This window comes from Tachyglossus aculeatus, chromosome 5 (assembly GCF_015852505.1).
Source record: "Tachyglossus aculeatus isolate mTacAcu1 chromosome 5, mTacAcu1.pri, whole genome shotgun sequence".
Classification (NCBI taxonomy): Eukaryota; Metazoa; Chordata; class Mammalia; order Monotremata; family Tachyglossidae; genus Tachyglossus; species Tachyglossus aculeatus.
In genome coordinates, this window is record NC_052070.1 from 89,295,179 (window position 1) to 89,315,383 (window position 20,205).

The window sequence follows — 20,205 nt, forward strand, 5'->3', positions numbered from 1 at the left end:
ACTTCACTTCTCTGGGCCTCAGGGACCTCATCTGGAAGATGGGGATGAAGACTGTGAGCCCCACGTGGAGACAACCTGATCACCTTGTATCCCCCCTAGTACTTAGAACAGTGCTTGGCCCCTAGTCAACTTGTACTTCCCAAGCGCTTAGTACAGTGCTCTGCACACAGTAAGCGCTCAATAAATACGATTGATGATGATGATGATGGTGAATGCTTAATAAAGACCATCATTATCATTATTATTCTTGGGGCCTCAGTTCCCTCATCTGTAAAATGGGGATGAAGACTGATCGTCCCGTGGGATAACCTGATCACCTTGTATCCTCCTCAGCGCTTAGAACAGTGCTTTGCACATAGCACCTGTATATATGTACATATGTTTGTACATATTTATTACTCTATTTATTTTACTTGTACATATCTATTCTATTTATTTTATTTTGTTAGTACGTTTGGTTTTGTTCTCCGTCTCCCCCTTTTAGACTGTGAGCCCGCTGTTGGGTAGGGACCGTCTCTCTGTGTTGCCCACTTGTACTTCCCAAGCGCTTAGTACAGTGCTCTGCACCCAGTAAGCGCTCAGCTCAGTAAGCTGAGAAGCGGCGTGGCTCAGTGGAAAGAGCCCGGGCTTTGGAGTCAGAGGTCATGGGTTCAAATCCCCGCTCCGCCCCTAGTCCGCTGTGTGACTTTGGGCAAGTCACTTAACTTCTCCGTGCCTCAGTTACCTCATCTGTAAAATGGGGATTAAGACTGTGAGCCCCATGTGGGACAACCTGATCACCTTGTAACTTCCCAGCGCTTAGAACAGTGCTTTGCTCATAGTAAGCGCTTAATAAGTGCCATGAAAAAAATAAAAATAAATACCCTCTTCACTTTTCTGTCACTTCGCTTTTCTGGGCCTCAGTTACCTCATCTGGAAAATGGGGATTAAAACCGTGAGCCCCCCCACCCCCTCCTGTGGGACAACCTGATCACCTTGTAACCTCCCCAGTGCTTAGAACAGGGCTTTGCACATAGTAAGCGCTTAATAAATGCCATTATTATTATTACTATTTGAGAAGGAGCGTGGCACAGGGAAAAGAGCATGGGCTTTGGGGTCAGGTCATGGGTTCAAATCCCGACCTATTGATTGATTGATAGTAAGCGCTTAACAACTACCCTCATTATTATTATGACCTCTGACTCCAAAGCCCGTGTTCTTTCCACTGAGCCACGCTGCTTCTCAAATACCAACATTATTTATTATTATAAAATACCAACATATTATTATTATTATTATTATTATTATTATTTTATTATTATTTGGTAGTTTTCTCGGTCCAGGCCGCTTTCCGGGGCCTAAGCACCGCCAGGCGTCATCGCCTCAGGCCGCGAGCGCATGCGCGCGCTCCGAGGGGCGAACGCGCCGGCGCTCGATGACTCTGGGCTCGCCTGCCCCTCTCGGCCTGCGATTGGCCCGGCCTGGCGACGAACGCGCCTGCGCGCGGCGGAGCCGGCGGCGCGTGCGCGTGCGCGGGCTCGGGTGCTGCGGCAAGATGGTGAAGCTGACGGCGGAGCTGATCGAGCAGGCGGCCCAGTACACCAACGCCGTGCGGGACCGGGAGCTCGATCTGCGGGGTAAGGGGGAGGGGTGGCGCGGGGGGACCCCCGCAACCGCCCGCAACCGCCGCCGGAAGGGCCTGGAGCGCCCCCTGCGCCTCGTGGGAGGAAGCGGGGCACGAGCTGGGCCGCCCCCCCCCCCCCGCACTGCGCATGCGCGCCGGGCGCGCGAGCGCCCCCTCTCGACGGAAGGCTAGTAGTGGTACTTGGTGCCAAGCACTGTCCTAAGCGTTGGGGCCAATAAATAGTAAGCGCTTACTATGTGCCAGGCACTGTTCTAAGCGTTGGGGGCAATAATGGTAATAATAGTAAGCGCTTACTATGTGCCCAGCACTGTTCTCAGCGTTGGGGGCAATTATGATAAGAATAGTAAGCGCTTACTATGTGCCAAGCACTGTTCTACATATATGTATATATTTTTATACGTATTTATTACTCTATTTCTTTATTTTACTTGTACATATCTATTCTATTGATTTTATTTTGTTAGTGTGTTTGGTTTTGTTCTCTGTCTCCCCCTTCTAGACTGTGAGCCCGCTGTTGGGTAGGGACCGTGTCTATATGTTGCCAATTTGTACTTCCCAAGCGCTTAGTACAGTGCTCTGCACATAGTAAGCGCTCAATAAATACGATTGATGATGATGATGTTCTAAGCGTTGGGGGCAATAATGGTAATAGTAGTAAGCGCTTGCTATGTGCCCAGCACTGTTCTAAGCGTTGGGGGCAATAATGATAGTAATAGTAAGCGCGTACTGTGGGCCCAGCACTGTTCTAAGCGTAGGGGGCAAGAATGATAATAATAGTAAGCGCTTACTATGTGCCCAGCACTGTTCTAAGCGTTGGGGGCAATTATGGTAATAATTGCAAGCGCTTACTACGTGCCAAGCACTGTTCTAAGCGTTGGGGGCAATAACGATAATGGTAGTAAGCGCTCACTGTGTACCAAGCACTGTTCTAAGCGTTGGAGGCAATAATGGTAATAATAGTAACCAATTATTATGTGCCAAACACTGTTCTAGGCATTGGCGGTAATAAGATAATATTAAGCGCTTACTGTGTGCCAAGCACTGTTCTAAGCGTTGGGGGTAATAATAGTAAGCTCTTACTGTGTGCCGAGCTCTGTTCTAAGCGTTGGGGGCCATAATGATAATGATAGTAAGCGCTTATAGTGTGCCAAGCACTGTTCTAAGCCTTGGGGGCAATAATGATAATGATAGTAAGTGCTTACTGTGTGCCAAGCACTGTTCTAAGCGTTAGAGGCAATACTGGTAATAATAGTAAGCGCTTATTATGTGCCAAGCACTGTTCTAAGCGTTGGGGGCAATAACGATAATGATGGTAAGCGCTTACTGTGTGCCAAGCACTGTTCTAAGCGTTGGGGGCAATAATGGTAGTAATATTAAGCGCTTATTATGTGCCAAGCACTGTTCTAGGCATTGGCGGTAATAAGATAATATTACGTGCTTACTGTTTGCCAAGCACTGTTCTAAGCGTTGGGGGCAATAATGGTGGTAATAGTAAAGTGCTTACTATGTGCCAAGCACTGTTCTAAGCGTTGGGGGTAATAATAGTAAGCTCTTACTGTGTGCCAAACACTGTTCTAAGCGTTGGGGGCCATAATGATAATGATAGTAAGCGCTTACAGTGTGCCAAGCACTGTTCTAAGCGTTGGGGGCAATAATGATAATGATAGTAAGCGCTTACTGTGTGCTAAACACTGTTCTAAGCGTTGGGGGCAATAACGATAATGATAGTAAGCACTCACTGTGTGCCAAGCACTGTTCTAAGCGCTGGGGGCAATAACGATAATGGTAGTAAGCGCTCACTGTGTGCCAAGCACTGTTCTAAGCATTGGGGGCAATAATAATAATGATAGTAAGCGCTTACTGTGTGCCAAGCACTGTTCTAAGCGTTGGAGGTAATAATAGTAAGCGCTTATTATGTGCCAAGCTCTGTTCTAAGCGTTGGGGGCAATAATGATAATAATAGTAAGCGCTTACTATGTGCCCAGCACTGTTCTAAGCGCTGGGGGCAATATTGATAATAACAGTAAGCGCTTACTATGTGCCAAGCACTGTTCTTAGCGTTAGGGGTAATAATGGTAATAATATTAAGCGCTTACTATGTGCCAAGCACTGTTCTCAGCGTTGGGGGTAATAATGATAATAATAGTAAGCGCTTACTGTGTGCCAAGCACTGTTCTAAGCGTTGGGGGCAATAATGATATTGATAGTAAGCGCTCACTATGTGCCAAGCACTGTTCTAAGCGTTGGGGGCAATAATGGTAGTAATAGTAAGCGCTTATTATGTGCCAAGCACTGTTCTAGGCGTTGGCGGTAATAAGATAATATTAAGCGCTTACTGTGTGCCAAGCACTGTTCTAAGCGTTGGGGCAATAAGGGTGGTAATAGTAAGCGCTTACTATGTGCCCAGCACCGTTCTAAGCGTTGGAGGTAATAATGGTAATAATAGTAAGCTCTTACTGTGTGCTAAGCACTGTTCTAAGCGTTGGGGGCAATAACGATAATGGTAGTAAGCACTCACTGTGTGCCAAGCACTGTTCTAAGTGTTGGGGGCAATAACGATAATGGTAGTAAGCGCTTACTGTGTGCCAAGCACTGTTATAAGCGTTGGGGGCAATAACGATAATGGTAGTAAGCGCTCACTGTGTGCCAAGCACTGTTCTAAGCGTTGGGGGCAATAACGATAATGGTAGTAAGCGCTTACTGTGTGCCAAGCACTGTTATAAGCATTGGGGGTAATAATAGCGCGTATTATGTGCCAAGCACTGTTCTAAGCGTTGGGGGCAATAATGGTAATAATAGTAAGCGCTTACTACGTGCCCAGCACTGTTTTAAGCGTTGGGGGCAATAATGATAATAATAGTAAGCGCGTACTGTGTGCCAAACACTGTTCTAAGTGTTGAGGGCAATAATGATAATGATAGTAAGCGTTTACTATGTGCCAAGCACTGTTCTAAGCGTTGGGGGCAATAATGATAATGGTAGTAAGCGCTTACTGTGTGCCGAGCTCTGTTCTAAGCTTTGGGGGCAATAATGATAATGATAGTAAGCGCTTACTATGTGCCAAGCACTGTTCTAAGCGTTGGGGGCAATAACGATAATGGTAGTAAGCGCTTACTGTGTGCCAAGCACTGTTCTAAGCGTTGGGGACAATAATGGTAATAATAGTAAGCGCTTATTACGTGCCAAGTACTGTTCTAAGCGTTGTGGGCAATAATGATAATAATCGTAAGCGCTTACTATGTGTCCAGCACTGTTCTAAGCGTTGGGGGCAATTATGATAATAGTAAGCGCTTACCATGTGCCAAGCACTGTTCTAAGCGTTAGGGGTAATAATAATAATAATGGCCTTTGTTAAGCGCTTACTATGTGCAGAGCCCTGTTCTAAGCCCTGGGGGGTTACAAGGTGATCAAGTTGTCCGACGTGGGGCGCACAGTCTTAATCCCCATTTTACAGACGGGGTAACTGAGGCTCAGAGAAGCTAAGCGACTTGCCCAGGGTCACACAGCAGACATGTGGGGGAGTTGGGATTCGAACCCATGATCTCTGATTCCAAAGCCCGGGCTCTTTCCACTGAGCCACGCTGCTCCTCTGTAAAAATGGTAATTATATTAATAATGGTAATAATATTAAGTGCTTACTATGTGCCAAGTACTGTTCTAAACGTTGGGGGCAATAATGGTAATAATAGTAAGTGCTTATTATGTGCCAAGCACTGTTCTAAGCATTGAGGGCAATAATGATAATAGCGCTTACTATGTGCCCAGCACTGTTCTAAGCGTTGGGGGCAATATCGATAATAATAGTAAGCACTTACTATGTGCCAAGCACTGTTCTCAGCGTTAGGGGTAATAATGGTAATAATATTAAGCGCTTCCTATGTGCCAAGCACTGTTCTAAGTGTTGGGGGCAATAATGAGAAGCAGTGTGGCTCAGTGGAAAGAGAGTCAGAGGACATGGGTTCGAGTTCCGGCTCCGCCACATGTCTGCTGTGTGACCTTGGGCAGATCACTTAACTTCTCGGAGCCTCAGTTACCTCATCTGTAAAATGGGGATGATGACTGTAAGCCCCACGTGGGACAACCTGATCACCTTGTATCCCCCCCCAGCGCTCAGAACAGTGCCTTGCACATAGTAAGCGCTTAACAAATGCCATCATCACCATCATCATTAATGATAATAACAGTAAGTGCTTACTATGTGCCAAGCACTGTTTTAAGCGTTGGGGGCAATAATGATAATAATAAGCACTTACTATGTGCCAAGCACTGTTCTAAGCGTTAGGGGCAATAATGATGATAATAAGTAAGCACTTACTATGTGCCAAGCACTGTTCTAAGCGTGGGGGACGATAATGGTAATAATAGTGAAGCGCTTACTATGTGCCAAGCGCTGTTCTAAGCGTTAGGGGCAATAATGATAATAATAGTAAGCGCATACTGTGTGCCAAGCACTGTTCTAAGCACTGGGGGGTAATAATGATAAAAATATTGGGGTAATAATGATAATAATAAGCACTTACTATGTTCCAAGCATTGTTCTAAGCGTTGGGGGTAATAATGATAATAATAGTAAGCGCTTACTATGTGCCAAGCACTGTTCTAAGCATTGGGGGGTAATAATGATAAAAATTTTGGGGTAATAATGATAATAATAGTAAGCGCTTACTATGTTCCAAGCACTGTTCTAAGCGTTGGGGGCAATAATGATAATAATAGTAAGCGCTTACTGTGTGCCAAGCACTGTTCTAAGCATTGGGGGGTAATAATGATAATAATGTTGGGGTAATAATGATGATAATAGTAGCGCTTACTATGTGCCAAGCACTGTTCTAAGCGCTGGGGGCAATTATGATAATAATAGTAAGCGCTTACTATGTGCCAAGCACTGTTCTAAGCATTGGGGGTAATAGTGATAATAATATTAAACGCTTAGTATGTGCCAAGCACTGTTCTAAGCACTGGGGGTAATAAGAATAATAATTGTAAGCGCTTACTGTGTGCCAAGCACTGTTCTAAGCGTTGGGTGTAATCACAATGATAATGATGGTATTTGTTAAGCGCTTACTATGTGCCAGGCACTGTTCTAAGCGTTGGGGGTAATAATGATAATAATAATAATATTAAGCGCTTACTATGTGCTAAGCACTGTTCTAAGCACTGGGGGTAATAATGATGATAATAATATTAAGCGCTTACTGTGTGCCAAGCATTCATTCATTCATTCATTCAGTTGTATTTATTGAGCGCTTACTGTGTGTAGAGCACTGTACTAAGCGCTTGGGAAGTACAAGTTGGCAACATCTAGAGATGGTCACTACCCAACAGTGGGCTCACAGTCTAGAAGGGGGAAACAGAACAAAACAAAACTGTTCTAAACGTTTGGGGTAATAGTGATAACAGTAACAATAATATTAAGTGCTTACTATGTGCCAAGCACTGTTTTAAGCTCTGTAGATACAAGGTCATCGGGTTGTCCCACGTGGGGCTCACAGTCTTAATCCCCATTTTCCAGTTGAGGCAACTGAAGCACAGAGAATAATAATGTTGGTATTTGTTAAGCGCTTACTATGTGCCAAGCACTGTTCTAAGCGCTGGGGTAGATATAAGGTCATCGGGTTGTCCCACGTGGGGCTCGCAGTCTTAATCCCCATTTTCCAGTTGAGGCAACTGAAGCACAGAGAATAATAATAACGGTATTTGTTAAGTGCTTGTTATAAATACTATTTATATTACTATATTACTATTTATAATACTATTATTATTATCAATAAATACAATTGAATGAATGAATGAATTATGTGCCAAGCACTGTTCCAAGCGCTGGGGCAGATATAAGGTCATCGGATTGTCCCACGTGGGGTTCCCAGTCTTAATCCCCATTTCCTAGATGAGGCCACTGAGGCCCAGAGAAGTTGTGACTTGCCCAAGGTTACTCAGCTGATAAGTGGCGGCCCCGGGATCCGAGCCCACGACCTCTGACTCCCAAGCCTCGTCCCCCCCTCCATCCCCCCCATCTTACCTCCTTCCCTTCCCCACAGCACCTGTATATATGTATATATGTTTGTACATATTTATTACTCTACTTATTTTTTATTTTACTTGTACATATCTATTCTATTTATTTGATTTTGTTCGTATGTTTGGTTTTGTTCTCCGTCTCCCCCTTTTAGACTGTGAGCCCACTGTTGGGTAGGGACTGTCTCTGTATGGTGCCAATTTGTACTTCCCAAGCGCTTAGTACAGTGCTCTGCACATAGTAAGCGCTCAATAAATACGATAAAAAAAAGAAAAAGCCCAGGCCCTTAACACTAAGCCAAGCTGCTTCTTCTCCCCCCGCTTCCTTCCTCTCCCCCTCGTCCCCCTCTCCATCCCCCCATCTTACCTCCTTCCCTTCCCCACAGCACCTGTATCTATGTATAGATGTTTGTACATATTTATTACTCTATTTATTTTACTTGTGCATATCTATTCTATGTATTTTATTTTGTTAGCATGTTTGGTTTTGTTCTCCGTCTCCCCCTTTTAGACTGTGAGCCCACTGTTGGGTAGGGACTGTCTCTATATGGTGCCAATTTGTACTTCCCAAGCGCTTAGTCCAGTGCTCTGCACATAGTAAGCGCTCAATAAATACGATTGATGATGATAAGTGAAGCGGCCTGCCTGAGGTCACCCGGCAGACAAGGGGCGGGGGCGGAATTAGAATCCACGTCCTCCAACTCCCAAGCCCGTGCTCTTTCCACTGGGACCCGCTGCTTCTGTCAATCAGCCGTATTTATTCAGCGCTTAGTGTGAACTATGAACTGCAGCCGTGGATGGACTGTAAGCTCCTTGATGGTAAAGATCCTGCCCTCTCACCTCTCCCCTCCCCAGAGCCCTAACGTACATATTCTTATAGGGTACTAGTGCCCGTTACCCCTGATGCTCCTTGACGGCAGAGATCATCATCATCATCAATCATCAATCGTATTTATTGAGCGCTTACTATGTGCAGAGCACTGTACTAAGCGCTTGGGAAGTACAAATTGGCAACATATAGAGTCAGTCCCTACCCAACAGTGGGCTCACAGTCTAAAAGGGGGAGATCACCTTTACAGGTGCTTCATGCAGTGATCTCCACTGAATACTAAGTATTGCACACTCCTGAGAACTTACCACAGCGCAGTGCACACAGTAGCCCGTAACTACTATTGATTCCCCGGTTCTTCTTCCCTTCCTCCAGGTTATAAAATCCCTGTGATTGAAAACTTGGGGGCCACTTTGGATCAGTTCGACGCCATTGATTTTTCTGACAATGAAATCAGGAAGCTAGATGGATTCCCTCTGTTGAGAAGACTGAAGACATTACTGGTGAACAACAACAGGATATGGTGCGTTTTGATTCTGGAGGGTTCCGGGCGTCAGTGCATTTTCTTTTGAATTGAAAGAAAGGTTATCCACCTTTTTCTTGGAAGTCCGGATGATTGCTGTATGTTGCCAACTTGTACTTCCCAAGCGCTGCTCTGCACACAGTAAGCGCTCAATAAATACGATTGATTGACCTAATCCTATCCATTTCTCACGTAGAAAATATTCATGATAGTCTATAAAGTTCTAATCGGAACTTGTTTTGATATGGGCCATTACAGATTCACTTGGTGATTTGTTTTCTACAAACTTCCTACGAGCAGCAAGACAAAAAGTTCGAAGCCCACAATTTCCTCTCGATAGTGCAACAGATCCTGAAGTAGTAACAGTATTTGCGGAGCGGCATCTTGTCATAATGTTCTGTAGTAATAAAGGTGATGTTCGCTAAGAGGTCACTATGTGCCAAGCACTGTTCTAAGCACTGGGGTACCTACAAGGTAATCAGGTTGTCCCACGTGGGACTCACAGGCTTAATCCCCATTTGACAGATGAGGTAACTGAGGCACAGAGAAGTTGTGACTTGCCCAAGGTCACACAGCCGGCAAGTGGCGGAGCCAGGATTAGAACCCACGACCTCCGACTCCCATCCCGTACTCTTAAGCACAAAACAAAGTACCACAATCCACATCCACTTGTACACTAACACTGCAGGCAGACACAAAGCTGTTTTCTAGTAGACTTCTTAAGGTAACTGACTGTACACTTGAAGAAATGTAAACACAAGAGTTATAAATGAATTTGTATGTCCTGGCGATGACCGTGGGTGGGTTTCCGCCATTCCGGATGCAGTGAATGAATCGGGGAAGGCTTGTTGGAGGAGGGGAGCCTTTAGAAGGGACTCATTGTCAGGGGAGCTTTGGTCTGTTGAATTTGGGAAGTCAAGGGAAACAGGTGGGAGAGTCAAGAGCAGAATCGGTCAATTCATGGTATTTATTGAATGCTTATTATCAATCTGATGCCAAAGGGTGGAGGGGAGGTGGATTTTGAGCGGGGGCTGGAGATCACCCCTTGAGATACTGCTGGGAAAGATGCAAGAGTTGAAAAAGAGGCAGGAGGTGGGAGGGACTGAAGAGGAGCAGGGGAGGTTTTAGGGATATCGCTCTTGATGGTTTCAATTTTCTCAAAGTATGTGTCCCAGTCATTAGGGACAAGAGATGGGCAAGGAGACAGTGGAGGGGGTTAAATGTGTTTAAGGGCGGAGAAGAGTATGGAAGAGATCCTTGAAGCCGTGAGGAGTTTTTTGCTCGATGCAAAGTGGCTCAGGAAGCCAGTGGAGGGTTTTGAGAAAAGAAGGGGTGAGGGCTGAGCAACGCTTCCAATTGACACAGTGGCATGGAGGGGAGGGGAGGATGAGTAGGGACAAAACCGGCAGCAGGGAGAGGAGTAGGAAGAAGGCCACTATAGCAGTGTAGTTGCAACAAGCCAGTTGATGATGTGTAGGGAGAATCAACAGGTTTTGTCAGTAAAATTGTTCGCGGTAGTCGAAAGACAGAGGAGTCGGTTGAGGCTGAGGTTCCGGGCTTATAGGGCCGGGGGTGGTGGTGTTTTTAATAATAATTATGGTATTTGTAAGCGCTTACTATGTGCCAAGCACAGTTCTAAGCATTGAGGTAGATACAGGGTAATCAGATTGTCCCAGGTGGGGCTCACAGTCTTAATCTCCATTTTACGGATGAGGGACCGAGGCACAGAGAAGTTAAGTGATTTGCCCAAGGTCACACAGCAGACAGGTAGCAGAGCCGGGTTTAGAACCCTTGTCCTCTGACTCCCAAGCCCCTGTGCTTTCCACTAAGCCATGCTGCTTCTCAACTGAGAATTGCTCAATTGCTTTGGGAGATAGGGAGATTAGAAATAGATGTAGGAGAGACGATGCATAGCTCTGTTTTTAGACACAGTCGAGCTCGAGATGCTGGTCGGATATCCAAGAGAAGGTGTCTGGGAGGCCAGAGGAGAAAGGGAATGCCAAGATCAGATGAGAGATTTGGGAATCATTGGCTGAAACTGCGTGAGTGTAGAGTGAAAAGAGTAGGGTGCCCAGAACGGAGCTTTGAGTGACACCCATGATGAGAGGCAGAAGAGAAGCCAAGGGTCAAGGAGGATTCAGACAGAGTAGAACACTTTGGATTTGGCTACCGGTGAGAGCGTGGTTTTTGAGCGAAGGGGTTGAAAGTCATGTGAGTCCAAGATAGTGGAACCAGGCAGAGGCTGCTCACCCAAAAAAGCCTTAATCAATCAATCAATCAATCGTATTTATTGAGCGCTTACTGTGTGCAGAGCACTGTACTAAGCGCTTGGGCAGTACAAGTTGGCAACATATAGAGACAGTCCCTACCCAACAGTGGGCTCACAGTCTAAAAGGACTAATCCACCAAAGTCCTCGGGCTCTGACTGGAACTAATATTTAACAACACTTGGGACATCACCTTCACCCCTAAGTGGGCCAAATCTTGGGGTCTGGCTAATTTTTAATGGCATTCGTTCAGTGCTTCTATGTGCCAGGCACTGTACTAAATAAACGCTGGGGTAGGTAGAGGTTAATCAGGTTGGACCCAATCTCGCTGCCCTCCGGCCCAAAGGTGTGTCCCTCCGCCTGGGAGAAGGAGGGCAGCTCATCTGATCACCAGGCCCATCACCCAGTAGCTGATTGCCATTGCAGTGATCTAATCTCTTGAAGGAGTTGGGACCCCCTGGTTTGAGAGACCCAAACCTACCCGGAGGAAAATGCTGTGAACAACCCGAAGGCCCCTGTTCCACAGCCTACACATTTTGTACTTGACGCCAGTTTTCCTTTGGGGTAGGTTACCTTGGCTGGCACCCACAATGGGGGAAAAAAAAAATCTGCAAAAATATAAGAAGTCAAAAGATGCATCATTAGGACGTTTGTGAAGCTTACCCATTTTAGAATTTGCCTTTCGGTAGCAGGCTCCTGCGTCTAATTTTATGTTGTTTTATTTCAGCCGTATAGGAGAGGGACTCGAACAGGCCCTCCCCGGTCTAAGGGAACTCATCCTGACCAACAATAGCATCGTGGAACTGGTAAGTAAGGGGAAAAAATGAGGAAAGTGGGAACAGTGTACTGTAGCGTGGGCTGGGCGAGGATGCGTAGTTGGGAATTAAACACGGTCCCTGTCCCTCGGGGGGCTCACAGGCTAAGAAACTCTAACAATCCAAGTGGTATCATTGTAAGTCCCTTGAATTGTCGAAATAGAGTGAGTCCCATAATGCTGCTCAGAGTTGGTAAGACCTGAGAGAGCCTGTCCATTGTTGCTTGCAACAATAATGGATAATGGATCATTTTACCTGTACATATCTATTCTATTTATTTTATTTTGTTAGTATGTTTGGTTTTGTTCTCTGTCTCCCCCTTTTAGACTGTGAGCCCACTGTTGGGTAGGGACTGTCTCTATATGTTGCCAACTTGTACTTCCCAAGCGCTTAGTACAGTGCTCTGCACACAGTAAGCGCTCAATAAATACGATCGATTGATTGATTAATTCAAATTGTATGGATCTCAGCACACTGGATTTAGTAGTGTCTGCTGACTTCAGTGCGCACAGAAGCAGTTTCTGAAATATTCTGAGTGTGATTTGGTGAAACTAAAGCCACCATTCAGATTTATTAAATTCTTGCCATGTGTCAGCATGCTGAACTGAATTCTCGCATCCAGACAAAATAATCAGATAAGCAGTTCCTGTCCTCCACGGGCTTTTCATCTGAAGATAAGAACAACTCTCTTGTCCCCCTTGTGCAGATGAGGAAACTGAGGCATGGAATAAATGAGATGCCCAGAACTCCATAACAGGCCAGTGGCAGAGCTGGAATTTGTAACTGGGTCTTCTGACTCCCTGCTCCAGGCTCCTGAGAAGATGCTGGCTCTTAGAGACTCCTCTTTATCTTAACTTCAGAATTAATGCTAGCACATGAAGTTGCAAAGCAGCTAGAGTATTCATTTGGTGATTTATTTTGGTTTTTTTTTTTTTTTTTAGGGTGATCTAGATCCCTTGGCAACCCTAAAATCTCTGACTTACCTGAGGTATGTAATCTTTCTCTCTAAAGTGGTAATGCTATTAATGCAATCCAGCCTAAACTTGGGCCGGATAATAGATAGGTCAAGCTTTGGGCTAGAAGCATGTTGTTATATAGCCAACAGTTTTGTAAGTGTACTTTTTGGGAAATTGGTTTTCACTGCCTTGAGAGTTGCTTAATTTCAGTGTCGAAAAGTGGGATGGGCAAGTGAAAATTCAAAATGACTCTGGATTTTCTTTTCAGTATTATATTGTTAACAAACTTAAAGGTTCTTTTTTTCCCCATGCAGTATTTTGAGAAATCCTGTAACAAATAAAAAGCACTACAGACTGTATGTAATCCACAAGGTCCCTCAAGTGAGAGTACTAGATTTCCAGAAGGTGAAACTAAAAGTAAGTGATGATAATGTGTATTTGCTATGTAAGTTGGGGTTTTAGTGGAGTGCATTTTCTGGCTATTTTGATTCTTTGAAATAAATTTTCTCTGTGGTGAATTTTCCAAAACGTGAAAGTGAAGTGGGTATTAACAAGACCGTGGAGTGCATTTTCTGGCTGTTTTGATTCTTTGAAATAAATTTTCCCTATGGTGAATTTTCCAAAATAAGGAAATGAATTGGGTATTGCTAATGAGATTGTAGAGTGCATTTTCTGGCTGTTTTGATTCTTTGAAACTAATTTTCTCTGTGGTAAATTTTCCAAAATGAGAAAATTTATCGGGTACTGGGAACAAGATTGGGAGCAATTGACCTATTTTTTTAGGAGTAAAATTTTATCGTTTTCAAAACTTACGTTAAAGTTCATTATTGGTATTTCGTAAAGTAGAGACCAGCAAAAGTAAAAAATCTTCACCCCAAGGTGAGCCGCAGGACTGTAGGACCTAGTTTGGACTTTCTTCCAGGAAGGACGGGTTGCTTCAGTGGGTAGTCTGTGGTGTTTACTGAGCGTTTACTGCGTGCAGAGCTCTGTACTAAAGTGCTTGGGAGCGTGCAGGACGCCATTCATTCATTCATTCATTCAATCGTATTTATTGAGCGCTTACTGTGTGCAGAGCACTGTACTAAGCGCTTGGGAAGTCCAAGTTGGCAACATTAGAGACGGTCCCTACCCAACAGCGGGCTCGCAGTCTAGAAGGGGGAGACACACAACAGAACAAGACATATTAACAAAATAAAATAAATTGAATAAATATGTACAGGTAAAATAAACAGAGTAATAAATCTGTACAAGCATATATACATTCATTCAACGCCAGAGTTGGTAGCTGTGATCTTTGCCCATAAGGAACTCACAGTCTACAGTACACGTTTCTTCTCAACATGGCCTAGTGGATAGAGCACGGGCCTGGGATTCAGAAGGTCGTAGGTTCTAATTCCTGCTCTGCCACGTGGCTGTGTGACCTTGGGCAAGTCACCTAACTTCTCTGGGCCTCAGTTACCTCATCTGTCCAATGGGGATTAAGACTGTGAGCCCCACGTGGGACAGGGACTGTGTCCAACCCGATCAGCTCATCAGTACCCCAGCGCTTAGAACAGCGCTTGACACATAGTAAGCGCTTAACACGTACCATCATCATCGTTTTCGTAAACTGCTCTCAACAACGAATCTTTGCAAAACCCATGCATTTGTAGCATCCCTGTGCCTCCCATCGCCGGCCCATGAGGGCCTGGGGTTTTTTGGGCTTTTTAACTTGACCTGCCCTTTACCTACCGGCCCAACCAGCAAGTTCACGATAGGACAGTCTCAGAAATCTGTCCATTCCCCCATGACAAGTTTCTGGTCATCGGTCCTCTCATCTGAAACAGAAGATCGTCTGGGGCTTTCCAAGCCCACTCAGGTGTGGTTTTGTGCCGACCCACTCTGAGTTCCACCTGGAACAGAAGGCACTAAAATCAAATGATGACAGCGCTAAAGGAGAGAAAGACCTCCAATCAACAACTTCTCTCAATGCCATAAAGAGGCTTTTCTGTCCTGTGACCAGCCTCAAGAAAACAAAATTATGTCTTTGGATTTTTAAAATTAGATAAATTTTAAAAGCACTTTTTTAGTAGATTTCTCGGCCGGAAGAAACTTTTTGTTGAGAATTTTCACCTGGATTTTTCTGAGGAAAACATCTAAATCATGTGGTGTGTGTGGTTTTGTTTTTTTTACATTAACTCTGTGTGTGGTATCGCTGTAGGAGCGTCAGGAGGCAGAGAAAATGTTCAAGGGCAAACGGGGTGCACAACTTGCAAAGGATATTGCCAGGAGAACCAAAACGTAAGATACAGAAATCCAATTTAACAGAATTCACCTTCAGAAACATCTCCTCTTTTGTACCCAGCCCATAAAAGCCAACTTGAAATACATCTTACCTGAATTGGGCACAATTTCTTGTTCCATGCTAATCTTGGTGAGTTTCACTCTAACAAGAAACGAGAAAAGGTCATTTATTCCAAATTTTAAATAGCCACCCTGCCTGTCTGCAAATCTCCATGTTGCGAAACTCTCACACACTCTTTCTGTTTGTCCTTGAGAGGGGGAGTGGTGATGTTTCTGAAGGAGAGTTCTTTATTGTATCAGTTTGTTAACAAAGATAAGATACTACACTGGTTGGAATACTTTCAAAATTTTGAAAGTAAAAGAGAAGCATGTTCTATTAGTCTGGGTGTAATTCGTTTGTCTTCTCTCTCTCTCTCCCTCTATCTCTTTTTAAATAAGTTTCAACCCAGGAGCTGGATTACCAACTGACAAGAAAAAAGGTGGACCCTCTCCAGGGGATGTAGAAGCAATTAAGGTAACAGATCACCAAAAAAAAAAAAAATGTCGCTGAGAGAAAATTTATATAAGGAGGTTTACAATAAACAGTCTGTAGTGTTAATCTCTATTTCAAATACAGAGTATTACAGAACTGATCCGTGTAATATAAAATGTTTCTTCCCATGCTATCCATACCACCCAATCCTGGATTTCTAGCTAGTATTAAAATGTGAGCTGCAGTCCTGCCCATTTAGTGTACTTACACAAATTACCTTCTCTTGATGCACAGATTGAAGCACTCAACCCCCTTGCTCCCCAGGCCCTCCGCCGATCTCGTATCACTAACCCACAACCCTGGATCACCCCCACAATATGATTCCTTTGCTTCTGCGCCCCAGCTGCAGAGAGCTGTTGATAGAAATCCCAACATCTCTCTGACCTTGTCCACCTTAAAACAATTCTTTCCTGCTTAAATTCGGCCCGCTCCTCTGCCTTGACAGTACTTCTTCCTAGTCACTCCCATACCCACTGCCCCCACCAGGCATTCCCAACATTTAAGTCCTTCCTCAAACCTCTGTCCCTCTGCCGTCACCATCTCCTTCCCCAATGACCTGGCCACATACTTCATCAATAAAATTGGAACCATCAGACACGATCTCCCTAAAATCTCCCCTGCTCCTTTCCAATCCCGTCTTCCTCTGCCCTCTTCAACTCTCCCTGTATTTCTCCTAGTAACCCTCTCTAAATCTACCCCCTCCACCTGTTGCTTCTGACCCCGTCCCTTCATACCCTTTTAAAACATTTGGCCCCCTCTTTTCTCCCCTCCTTGACCACTGTCTTCAACTATTTGCTTTCCAACTGCTTCTTCCCCATTGCTTACTTAACCCCTATCCTAAATAAAACCTCTCTTCATCCCATGGCTTCCTCAGTTATCGTCCCATCTTCCTCCTACCATTCCTCTCCAAACTTCTTGAGAGAGTTGTTTACACCCACTCTCTCCACTTCTTCTCCAATTGTCCCCTTGATCCCCTCCAATCTGGCTTCCACCCCCATCGCTCCACCGAAATAGCCTTCTCTAAAGGTACCCAGTGACCTGTTGTTTTTCATTTTCGGCAATTGTTTTATGTGTTTTCTTCCAGAATGCCATAGCTAATGCTTCGACTTTGGCAGAAGTTGAAAGACTGAAGGGATTGTTACAGTCTGGTCAGATACCTGGCAGAGAACGCAAATCAGGTCAGCAGATTTCGTTTTAACATTCGGTTGCCAAATGAGTACTGTTTTGTAAGGTAACTCTTTAAAGTAAGGTGCTTTAGATTGCAGATGAGAAGCAGCATGGCCTAGGGGAGAGAGCACGGGCCTAGGAATCATCCCTAACCTGACCCACTTTTCATGGGCCAAGTTGGGCAGAGGCCAGACTACTTAAAGTTCTTAAAGCTTCCCTGCCCACATCGAGCTTACATAGTGCAGTGCACATAAAAATGTCACATCCAGATTCTATTTGCAGCCAAAGGGACCGTTAGCGGAGTGCCGCTGCTGTTTTGCGGCATCGTATAACAGCAGGCATTTGTCAGTGGAGCCACTCAAGTAGCTGATTGTTGTGGTCTTGCCTTCGCCCCTGCCCTCCAGTTAGCCAGTTGTTTTTAGGATTTCCGCAGAATCCTCAAGGTGGGTAATGGGGATACTTGCCACAGCAGGCAGTGCAAGGTTTGACTCATTTTGGGGGGCCGGGGATTTCACTGGTTTAAGGGTGATCATCGTTGTTAGCCCAGTTCTTGGAGAGTTAAAGTTTACTATCGAGGAGGACGTGTAGGTATTGGGAAAATTGGGCTTGTACTTTCACATTTCCTCTTCTCAGCGTCGCACCTGGAGAATTTCTGGGACTCTACCAGTCTCGGTTATGGGAGGGAGAGTCAAGCAAAGGCCTAACCATTCCATTCCTAGCTTGGGCAGTGGCTAGCGAGTGGAAGGCAATCTTCTAAAGTCAAAACTCGCCCATTCTGGGCAGCAGCAGCGTGGGAGAGAGTCGAGGGCAGAGTTCCGCGAGTTTACTACGCGGAAGGTGGCAATGATAAACCACCTCTGTATTTTTTACCAAGAAAACTCTATGGATACACTACCAGAACGATTGCAGATGGAGATCGGGGCGTTCTGGGAGAGGTGTGTCCGTGGTGTCGCTCTGGGTCAGGAACGTCTTGACGGTGTAAGAAAAGACTTTCTCATTTAACTGTGTTAGAGGCAGTCCCGAATGGTGAAGGATGTGTTCTCTGCTATTACTTACATAAAATAGAGCACCTGTACAGCAACAGGAATTTGAGGTGTGGCAGTAAAATGGAAGTTATATTTGATCAAATGCCTTTAAAAATCGTATAATTTTTTTCTCTATAGGACCTGCCGATGACGGTGAAGAGGAGATGGAGGAAGACCCAGTTATTAATGGATCCTGAACTTTGCTTGAGGGGTCTGCAGTATGTCTAGAATACATTTTTGTGTGTCAGAAGACGTGTTGCTTTTTTGCCATGGCCCAGTTTAATGGCTGTGTTCCTTTAACGTAATGACATTTTGTTTATAGACACGTTCGAAGTGCTTGAATATACCACTGTAAATTTTGTAATGTAAATTTCAAAAGCCCAGTAAACCAGTTTTTTAAAATGCCAAAAAACATGTACTTACTCAGTGTCTCACCTTTACAACAGAACTGAAAAAGGTGAAATTTATTTGCTGCTCGATAACGTTTTTAGCCGTGGAGGGGCTCCAGTGTGGTACCTTTCTTTCCCACCTGTTGAAGCCCCAAGGCTTCCATTTTTAATTCTCACTGAGAAATCCTTAAGGCCAGAAAGGGGAACTTACATTTTACAGGAATGTAGTCAACTCCATAAAACAAAGAACCATCTATTAAAGAGCCCAAAAATTACCTAAAGCAAACAGTACTGTAGTTTACCAGAGATGCAAGGGCTAAGTACCATTAGATGCACACTTCCACAAATTGGATAATCCCACTGTTTCACTCGCTTTTTTTTTTTAATTTTCCCTGAACCTCCCTGCTCACTGTGGCAACTTGAAGTAGTTGAGATTTCCATCTCTTAAGTGAGAAGACCGGCTTGAAGTACGGTCAGTGACCTTGGTTGCAGTTGGATAATTCGGTGCAGCCAATGGCTGTAAAATAATAGTATTGATGGCATTTATTAAGCGCTTACTATGTGCAAAGCACTCTTCTAAAAACCAGCCTTATATAAAAACAGTAGGTGGGATATAGCATAGCCTCGTGTTATCAATACAGGCCCGCAGACTACAGAATCCCAGCAACAGGGCCACGTTATTCTTTCAAACATCTGCAGAATAGGGCAAAACACACTTATTTAGGAACACTGGGTTTCAGGGTTTGTTGGTTTTAATTTTCATTTCAAACAGCATTGATGGGACCTGTAAATCAAAATAGTAATGAGAAACAAATAGAATAGTATATGATAAGCCTGAAACAATTATTCTTGTGACTCCCGCTTAACCAAAGGAGTCTGCCTGAGTTGCAAGGACTGTGTCCAACTCAATTTGTTTGTATCCGCCCCAGCACTTAGTACCGTGCCTGGCACAAAATAAGCCCTTAACAAATACCATCGTCATTGTTATGAATTGTAATCCTGACTTCCACTTGTTTGCTGTGTGACTTTGGACAGATCACTTAACTCTCTGTGCCTTGGTTACCTCAGCTGCAAAATGCTCAATAAATGCAATTATTAGTAGTAATAAGAATAGAGTCTAGATGACGTGGATTGTCCAACGTTTTTAGGTGGCATCTACCCCAGCACTTAGAACAGTGATTGGCACATAGTAAGCGCTTAATAGACTGTGAGCTTGTTGTGGACAGGGATTGTGTCTGATGTTGTACTGTACTCTCCCAAGCAGTTAGTACAGTGCTTTGCACATGGTAAGAACAGTGATTGGCACATAGTAAGCGCTTAATAGACTGTGAGCTTGTTGTGGACAGGGATTGTGTCTGAGTACGCTTAGTACAGTGCTCTGCACATAGTAAGCGCTCAATAAATACGATTGATGATGATGTTGTACTGTACTCTCCCAAGCAGTTAGTACAGTGCTTTGCACATGGTAAGCGTTCAATAAATGAATACCATTACTCATTCATTCATTCAATCGTATTGAGCGCTTACTGTGTGCAGAGCACTGTACTAAGCGCTTGGGAATTACAAGTTGGCAACATATAGAGACGGTCCCTACCCAACAGTGAGCTCACAGTCTAGAAGTGGGAGACAGAGAACAAAACAAAACATATTAACAGAATAAAATAAATAGAATAAATATGTACAAGTAAAATAGAGTAATAACTATGTACAAACATATACACATATATATAGTCATTCATTCAATTGTATTTATTGAGTGCCTACTGTGTGCAGGGCACTG

General features: G+C 44.4%; 1 protein-coding gene across 1 annotated transcript; it reads left to right on the top strand.

The window, feature by feature from the left end:
• The first annotated feature begins 1,502 nt into the window (after positions 1 to 1,502).
• Positions 1,503 to 18,448, top strand: SNRPA1 (small nuclear ribonucleoprotein polypeptide A'). Its single transcript, XM_038747222.1, has 9 exons — positions 1,503 to 1,616; positions 8,844 to 8,991; positions 11,986 to 12,064; positions 13,015 to 13,061; positions 13,344 to 13,446; positions 15,230 to 15,309; positions 15,751 to 15,826; positions 16,929 to 17,022; positions 18,175 to 18,448. The coding sequence occupies exons 1-9, from the start codon at positions 1,535 to 1,537 to the stop codon at positions 18,231 to 18,233; spliced, it is 768 nt and encodes a 255-aa protein (XP_038603150.1). The 5' UTR covers positions 1,503 to 1,534; the 3' UTR covers positions 18,234 to 18,448.
• Positions 18,449 to 20,205: the final 1,757 nt, after the last annotated feature.